At 28.3% G+C, this 10,161-nt stretch overlaps 1 protein-coding gene across 1 annotated transcript in view; it reads left to right on the plus strand.

Moving 5' to 3' along the window:
• LOC136975797 (tRNA (guanine(6)-N2)-methyltransferase THUMP3-like) overlaps positions 1-10,161 on the plus strand; it is a 38,847-nt gene that overhangs the window by 11,780 nt on the left and 16,906 nt on the right. Inside the window, exons 5-7 of the mRNA XM_067270922.1 lie at positions 1,445-1,526; positions 1,687-1,824; positions 5,893-6,048. Coding sequence (XP_067127023.1) covers positions 1,445-1,526; positions 1,687-1,824; positions 5,893-6,048 — 376 coding nt within the window. The remainder of the gene's footprint in view (positions 1-1,444; positions 1,527-1,686; positions 1,825-5,892; positions 6,049-10,161) is intronic.

A 10,161-nucleotide genomic window follows, 5' to 3' on the forward strand; every position in this document is an offset into this window, starting at 1 on the left:
AATTAGATGATGAGCTATTTAGAGAGTGAGATGGGAGTGAGATGAAAATTTTGCCATCGGGTCTTCATAGTGTCAGTCATTTACATCATACAAGAAAAATGTTATGTTATATTTCTCTGATATTAAAATAAAATTGAATATACAAATAGAAAGTTATTCTTTTACAGTTCCTGCAAAAATTTTCCCACCTAAGAAGTTTTTTTTTTTTTACAGTGGTCCCTTCAAAAACTTCTTAACAGAGTTGTACAGTATATCATGAACTCAGTGCAATTCTACCAAACAGACCTGACTTTTAATTGTTTAGTGAATGGATAGATAATAAAAGGATATCACTAGGTACCTATCAGAACCTTTTCATGATGAATTACAAGATGTCAAAGATTCATTGAGTGATAACAATTCTGAGATAATTTAGCATTACTTTAAAAAAAGCCATTTTTTTAAAAATTATTTATCAATATCTGATTTAAAAGTGACACATTCTTTATGAGACAGACAAACAAATTGATAATTTTATAATTTGGAACTGATATAAATTTATACAGAATTTTTTTACTCTGTTTATAGACTATACTGTGCAGACTGTGCAAATGAATGATTTGTCATTTATATGAAATTTTTCCATTAGATATTAGATTTTTTATTTGAATTTGATTCACTGGTAGCTCTTAATTTCTCATTACCAATGATGATCTGTCATCCTTCATGGAAACATCTTCGAGTGTTTCATCATTTAATGAAAATTTCTTAAACCATTTTTAGATACTACATTTACTATTGTGTAGATTTATGCTTATGTTATATTGTTCTGAATTAATTCATATTTCATAGCTATGAACTGAGTTTATCACAATTACTCTTTGAAGTACAAATATTGAAAACTCAGTTGATAATAATATTAAAATCATACAAAATCATACAAAATGTAAGATTTTGTATGATTTTAATGATATTAATATCTACTCAGTATAAAAATATTACATTTAGTATACTAAAAATACTGGAGTTTTATAAATTGTTTCTATCACTTATATTAGAAAATAAAGTTTCAGTAATCAATATAGAATATATAGATTTTCTCTTATATTGGTGGTTCTCAAATTACGGTCCTAAGATTATTAATGGTTTGCAAACGTGTGCCAAATGGGTCTTCAGACTGACTCATAGTCATTTTTCCAAAATGAAATTCCATGCTGTTTAACCAGAAGAGAAAACATTTTTATGCATTACTTATCATATATGTGATAGATAAAATATTGTGTGTATAACTAAGAGAGATTTATGGGATAGAAAGTGGACGAAGGCTTAGGTGGTCCATTGTTCGTCTGTGACTTAGTATAAGTAGTCTGTGGATCAAATAACTTTGAGAACTACTGTTTTATATTATGTTGTAAGTTACATTTTTACAGAAGTATAAAACTATTTTTAATAATTTTTTTTTTAGTATTCGATTAGATATATTTCAATGGGATGCCTGTTCACTTCCATTAAGAAATAGTTCTGTAGATGTATTTGTTACTGATTTGGTGAGTAAATTTTCTTAAATGGTTTTACAAATTAGCATTTAATATTGTTGTGAGAGAAATTATGTTAAACTGCTCTTTTCGTATTAACAGTTAATATAAGTAATACTTATTTGATATTTTTATTATTAGAAATAATTAAAAAATAATAATTTTTTCGTAGCCTTTCGGAAAAAGAATGGGATCTAAATTTGATAATCGCAAATTATATCCAAGTTTACTTAATGAAATGGCAAGAGTCTGTAAAAATACATATGGTCGTGCTGTACTTTTAACTCAAGATAAAAAGACCATGACACAGGTAATATTAAGATTCAGTGTAAAATATAGTCAAACTTCAATTTAGCATCACCATTTGTTCACCTCCAAAATTGACACTAAATGGAATATGGCCTAAACTGATGAATTCCAAATAATAAGAATTATATATATAATTAAGAAGTTCATATATTAGTTTGAGAGTTTCAAAGTTGTGCAATTTAGTGATAACAATGTCATTTGCAGTGCAAAAACATATCTTTAGTAATTCATAGATATTGAGGGATTCCTTGTTTAATATTTATGGGGAAGATGTGTTTGTTAGTATTCATTGGCACTTTATGAGAGTAGCTCTAATGAATACTGACAGCAGTATCAGAGACTATTTCAGAGGATGCTATATCAAGATTTGACTGTATTTCATAAAATAATTTATAGTTATTTTTATCATTTTTAAACTGTTTTTACGTTGTTATATACATAACACATAAAAGAATAATAAGTCTTCAAATAAAATTAAATATTTCAAAACTTTTCAAAATATCAAATATAATTAATGATCAGTGATCATTTGTAAATAGATCTGTAGAAAAACTTTTTTAATGTAATTTTTGTTATATTTGTGTGTGTCTGTTATTTAACTTTCAGTTATTTGTAACTACATTAGGGAGTACATTGTAACTACAACCATAGGGTCTCTCCCTCCCTGTGTGTTCCAAGATCTCTTGCAATGAGTGGAAATTTGCATAAAATAGCAAACTCCATTAGTTATTGAATATTTCCTATATTAACAAACCTATCACACATTATTTTATATAAATAAAGACAAGCAGTCACTATACAGTACAGTCCCACAAACTTGACTTAATATGAATTGAAAATGTGACAAGTTATTAAAAATGACAAGACTCCTGTGTCAACAGTAAAGCGAGAGAAAAGAGATTGTATTAAAATGCAGGTCAAATTTGACCATCTCTTCATTGATGAGAGCACATTGCCAACTGTAGTAGAATTATGCTAAATTAATGAATTTGTTTAGCATGCAATGGCATAATGATGATGCCATTGGATGTTAATAACATTTTTGTTAAGGTATGCAAATTCATATACATATTCACATATCATTAATGACTGTTTATATTTGTAGTTAAATTTTATTTTGAAAAGTATTGGCTATTCAGTAGCTACTTTTCACTTAAAAAGGAACTGTCGAAGTGTCTTTTAATAAATATTAATAAATTTTAGTAAATAATCAGGTTAAAAGTATACAAACTCTATATTAAATTTAGATTAACACTTCTAGTGAATATTACGAGTTAGTAGCAATCAAATGTCATACTATTTTATATTAGTTTAACACAAATATGTAAATTTTTAGTAGTGAAAGGATTGTAGAGGAAGATGACGATATTACATTTACAGAGTAGAATAAGGAATAAACTCAAGATAAGGTGGAAGAAGACTTGAACCAGAGGGGACTTAAGAGAGAAGAAACTCTTGATAGGGAAAAATGGAAGAAATGTATAAGAGAAGGAAACGCTGACCCCATAGAAACATGGGAAAAGAAGAGGATAAAGAAGAATAGGAATAAACTCAAATAAATATTATATGAAAGATTAGATTGTGGCAGTTGGCAACACTGCATTTGACCACTTTAGTTCTGTAAAATAAACTCATGACAACGACCATTGGACTCCATTGTCTGTCCTGGAATCATTCATTCGACACGAAGATGACACTATTTGCAGATGTAATTGGATTGATCAACATAACCGATTTTCATTTTCAAGAGGTACACCTTAGTGGCCTCTTCACTAGTGAGCCAGATGTGACCTCCGCAACATAGTAATCTGGACTGGGTGATCTCACGACACTGACCATTTCAAAACCTGAATCCCACACTTCATCAACAGGAATCCAGATAGGCCTCCTTTTTTCTCTCTGCCAGTCAAGCAGCCGAACTAACAGTTAGTCTGGCTGCTTGACCAGCGTGGAAAGACCAGGTTTTGAAATGGTTGGCATTGCTGGGATCGCCTAGTCCAGATTACTACGTCATGAACGTCACGTCCGGCTCATTTGTGAGGAGACCATTAAGGTGTACCTCTTGATAAGGAAATCAGTTATGTCGATCAATCCGATTACATCTACGAATAGTATCATTGTCATGTCAAATGAATGATTCCAAGACAGACAATGGAGTCAATGGTTGTTGTCACAAGTTTATTTTACAGAACTATATACAAGAGTTATAATTACATCAACCATGGAAACAGTGATTTAGAGCGCGCGGTGAGGTGAGCGACGTCCACCAAAATGTGGAGTTAGCAATGGTCTGACATCGTGTAGGTTGGGGACTGTGGTCAAATGCCATGTTGCCAACTGCCACAATCTAATCTTTCATATAACATTTATTTGAGTTTATTCCTTATTCTACTCTGTAAATGTAATATCATCATCTTCCTTTGCAACCCTTTCACTTCTAAAAATTTTCATATTTGTATTAAACTATTATAAAATAGTACGACATTTGATTGCTATTAACTTTGATTAACACTTCTAGTAAATACAGTGATACCTCGGTTTTCATCGATAATGTGTTCGAAAACAATCGGCAGTATCCGAAACCGATGAAAACAGAGGTAATTATTTCCATATGAATCAATGTAAATCCAATTAATTCATTCTAGACACTCCAAAATACATATTAAAAACACATTTTATAGTGTTTAATACTAAAAACAATAAGAATTTAATATATAATGAATATAAAACACTAATGTAATGAATAAATGAACATTTAACATGGCATTCGAAGAGCTGATTGCTCTGGAGACTTTCTTTGGTTCCATGATGGAGTTAAAAGGAAAGGAAAGCAATAGAATTGTTTGGCTTTTTTAAACTCTTTCCACCCTGTGGGCACTAAGAGGGCCACTTTTAGCAAGGTCATTATGGGTTTGGCCACACCCACAATGGGGCGGCTGGGTGGTGAGGGACTGGGCCCAACATATCTGGATGGACCACTACCCGAAAAATTCTTGGGGATTTTTCGACCCATCCGGATTTGATCCCGGGTCTCCCAGAGCAGTTGGTTGCCACCTTGACAGCTCAGCCATCCGGCTGTCGTGGCGTGGTTTGGATAGATGTGTGGGCTAATGCTCACACAACGAGAAACAAAGCCACACTGACCAGGAAAATGCGTGGGTCGCCTTTTGTTTTTGAAAAATTATCAGCGAGGTCATATGGGCGTGCCAACGAAATCTGAGACAAGCAACAAAAACGAAACAAATTTTTTGTGAAAAAAATCAACGAAAACCGAAACCGACGATAACCAAAGTCAACAAAAACCGAGGTATTACTGTATTACAAATTTAATATAGAGTTTGTATAGTTTTAATGTGATTATTAACTAAACTTTATTAATATTTATTAAAAGACACTTTGACAGTTCCTTTGTAAGTGACATTCACATTGTGGCATTTTGCAGTGGCACCTTGGAAAAAGGTGTTATATTCTTTGTTAATATGTGGAATTGATGCTATAATCAAGAGTTGCCAGTGAAGAATGATAACTTATTTGATCTTAGGGTTAAGTTATAGATGTAAAAATTAGATTACATATATTTTGTTCTTGAATGACATGACGAGTTTTACAGAATGTCAAGTATAATCATTCGAAAAATGAGGACATGTCAAAAATTACTTTATTTAAGATTTTCTCCTTCTCTAAATCTTTACAGTTTTTGTGATGATTTATTACTATGTATATTAAATAACATTATGTAACTAAATTGTTCCACCATTGTAAGAAATAATTTAAATCAATAAACATTAAATTAAATTAAATTTTATATTGTATCATAATTCAAAATTATCCAACTTCCTTCCTGGTCTGCTTAACCTTCTGTCAATTCATATATAACATCCAGTTTTTAAGTTAATGTTATATGTAGTTAAACTTAAATAAATAAATATCATATTTTTTAAACTATAATGTAGAATCGATAAGTCTTGATATTAACTAAAATATATCTTGAAAGATAAACAAAAAGAATTAAAAACAAACAAACATCAATATCAGTCCATTTATGAAATTAATCTTCTTTTATTTGCAGACAATAGCAAGATATGGTCGATTTTGGAGACAGACTCGTGTTTTGGGCGTAAATATTGGAGGTCTGTCGGCATGCGTATATTTATTAAGCAGAACAACTGTGCCTTTCAAATCCCAAATTTATAACGTACCAGCAAATGTCTCTTGTAACGAAAAGGTACAAGATTGAAATTTTAAAATTATTTTGAGTTTAATATGTTTTATTTAAAGTTTAAAAAAATATTTATAAATATATATGCAAAGCATGTGTATTGTATTTATATACCAAATAAAAACAAGTTTTGTTTAGTTTCAATGGGAGTTAACCATAATATATTTTATTATTATAAATTATTCATCAAATCTTTTACAAATTATTAATATACATTCTTTTATTTACATACAACTTTATATCAATAATGAAATTTTAATAATAATTTCTATAAAGGAATCTATTTACATAGCAAAATTTCTTTGAATTAACTGCATTTTTTCTAACAAGTTTTCTTTTTTTGGTTTATTTTAACAAGTGGTTAATATAAAAATATATTGAAAATACAACTTGAATAACAATTAATAATGTGAATTTTGTTGTTGGCTCAAATTAGAAAAAAAATTTACAAATTCAGTTTAAATAAAATGATTTATATATATTAAATTAAGCATATAAAACTGTCCGAAACCTCACTCAAGGAATAAAATATTTTATTTATTGTAATGTTTTTGAGAGGAATCTTCTTATCTTCAGCAGTACACATTAAAATTTAACTACAAAAAACACCTGAATACCATTTGAACAAACAATATATCATCGTATAAATTGAAATAATTCTACAAAATACATTCTATGAACTGTTATTCATACTTCTTGGGTGAGGTTTGACAGTTTCATATATGTATTTAATGGAACATGGAGTCTCTTTTCCCAAGTTTCAATATTTATATATATAATTTATTATTTAATATAACTTTTAATGACTGAAGAATTTTATTATTTTCACATTTAAACATGAACAAGATAACAATTTATGTATTTCATTTAATAAAATTTTTTAGATTCTTTCCAACTTTAAGCAAGAATTACTAAAAGTATTGTAGTCATCACTTAAAAATAATTAATCTATAAATATAAAATATTTTAGACGAATTCATTGGAATATAAATCAGGTGCATTTTCTGGCTTAAGTTAAGCTACCGGAGATTGCTTGAAGTAATTTATTTTTGAGGGAAATAGTTCTATTTCTGCTGCTTTGCTTTTTGTAAATGCTATTTGCATATAAATAAAAATGTTCATATTGGAAATGAAGCAACATTTGTAGCGATGCTAAAAGGGGTAGACACGACATGCATTTTCTCGTCTAAAACATTTTGCAAATATTTTGCTATTTGTGGCAGCCGTCTGAAATTTTATCACTGGTGCTGCAACAGCTAAATTTAAGCAGAAGTTGCTAAACTGGCTTTTAACAAAACAAGTTTAAGCATCTTTATCAGGTAATATGCCCATAATTTCTCACACATATTGAAACTAAGTTAATAAATTAAAAATTTAGTTATGTAAAATTTAACATATATCTACTTTTATCAAAACTTAAATATAATCGTATGTCATTTTCAAACTAACTTACATTAATTATATATATTTAAGACATATTAGCATCATACTGACTTTATATGATATCACATAAAATCAATATTACTATAAATATCTATATATCAATAACAATTGGTCTGGATACTCAATTAAAATAAGATAAGAGATTCTTTGTAAAGATTGAATGGGAGTGAGTAAAGAAGGTCTTCAAAATTTAAAGAATTAATGCTTTTAACATTAATTGCTTTTTATTATTTAGTATTTTTTTAATGAATTTGGATTGATTAAATTAAATTATATTCCCCAAAAATTAAAGTTTTATTGATGAAATTCCAGGTAGCAAGATTTTACTATAAAGAAAGTATTGTATATATCATTAATATATTTCATATCTTGAAATTAAATAGAAATATTTTTCAAATAAACTATCAAATGAGAATAAACAATGATAAAATAATAATTTTATAGACTTTTTTTTAGCTGTTTTTGGTATTTTAAATTAAATTTCCATGTACAAGCAATGAAGTTCTTACAATTTGTAAGTGAAATCTATTTATGTTTTTATCAATTATATAAATTTAAAATGCATAAATTTATCAAAGTAGCAATATTTTTTGAAATTCATAAAAGTAACTAAGATAGTAATCAAAATAGAAAGTTATGGCATTATTCAAAAATATATATATTTAACTTCTAAATATTTTTGATTTTAAAGGCTATGGAATCTAATCTGATACTGCAAAGAAAATACTGAATGCTATGATATTATTAAAATATATATATATAAACATTGTATTCTTTTTTTTAACACTTCTTATGGTACACATTCAGAAGACTAATATAATAATATAATTGGTATGTCACATGATGTGTTTTAGTTAAACAGAATATCTGTATATTAATTGAAAGAAGTTTCAGTTTTTCCAACTTAGTTTGAGTAAACAGCCAGGACCCCAAAAATATAGTTCAAGAATCCAATTAAAGATTTTATTCTGTAGATGATGTTGCTGAAGAGAGATTTGATAAAAGTGTAACGGTTCAGGTGTGGCAAAGTGGCAATGTATCGGTACAATGTTTAGTCTGTGGGACAAATATGTCAGGGTCTAATCCCCTGTTATTTAACTTTAATCTGAGCAATTTTTTTTGTGTTTTGCATTTTCGTTTTATAGAATACTGAGGTCAATAAATGTACATTTTAATTACTAATACCATTTTTTCGTCACTCTCTCCCAACTCAACCCCACCAACCCCCACAACTTCAAAAGCACAAGCAATGCCTTATATCCACAGCTAAAGTTAAAATTGTGTAAAGTGTTTCAGTAATTATTGTTATGATTGAAATATTTGAAACACCATTTCTTTATGATTACATTGAACACTAGAAATGTCTGTGAGAGCTGCATTCAAACAGTGATATTTCGTGAAAAGTATTTTGAATTTTAAAATGTTTTTGTGTTTTTTGTTGCTTAAATTTATTAAATAATATATTTATGATCTAAATGCAAAATTAGTGTGTGTGTTTATTATTCATTTAGTTTTGCAAATTGTAACTAACATATCAAAATATGCTTGTAGCCAAGATATGAAGCACAGTATTAAATGATATATGCATTTTTAAATAATACATCTGGAAATTTTAAAGATAAATAAATAAAATTATGTTTATTTAAAACAAATTTTGTTTTTATTTATTTATTTATAAGGTTTCCAAATAAGTACACTTGAATGTTATGTTATATTTTGTATACAAAATATAACATAACATTCAAATGCATTTGACATTACTATTATCACGTATATGTATCTGTATGTGCTAACAGCAACATACTTACCTGAATGAAAATAAAACTCAAGGATTATTATGTTAAATATTATTAAATTTTCATAAAATTGCATCATTTCCTAAATAGGCAATAGGGGTTTCACCGAAATATCTGTAGCTTCCTGTACTTTTTTTATGTTTAGATAAATACTTATCATTGTATTAATATAGCATAGATGAGTAGTTGACTATACCATACAGGTTTGTCTAAGTACACTCTATAATGATTGCTTAACAACATATTTATTTCAGAACACATTCCCATTGTTAAGTAGTGCATATCTGTAAAAGTATGTACTGTACCTATGATTTTGGATAATGCTTCATCTTTATTATTTATTTCTACATTTTTTTAGTAATTATTTTATACATATTATTTATCTTTAAAATTAAAAAATAACAACAACTTATTACTTTCCCGTCTGTTATAAATAAGACAGAACGTATGGCAATTGGTCAAAAAATGACCTCCCAAGAATTTTACAGTTTTGGACTCTGCACCTTGAAATGTTGAGAAATGCAAAAAGAAAGAAATTGGGGGGTTTTTCTGTATATATGTATGGATGTTAGTGTGTGTCGGGGCATGATTTTGTTCACTCTCTTTGAAGCTTAATAATTCCTGTGCATTTCGTCAAAAATTTCTGAAATTTTGCAGGGAAGTTTGTGTATTAGGGGGATTGATACCGTTAAATTTTGGTGGTAAAAGGTTAAGGGGATGGGGAGATAGAGTGGGCTTATGTATCAAGTGGAGATGACTTAATGAAAGATTATACTTGTTATTAGCATTTATAATTTTTTATGTACCTTTTCGTATACTCAAAATTAAGCCATTTGCCATTTTATAATAATTAATAATTTAAAAACGTTTTTAATAAAAT

This window comes from Centruroides vittatus, unplaced genomic scaffold, assembly GCF_030686945.1.
Source record: "Centruroides vittatus isolate TY-2023 unplaced genomic scaffold, ASM3068694v2 contig_388, whole genome shotgun sequence".
NCBI lineage: Eukaryota > Metazoa > Arthropoda > Arachnida > Scorpiones > Buthidae > Centruroides > Centruroides vittatus.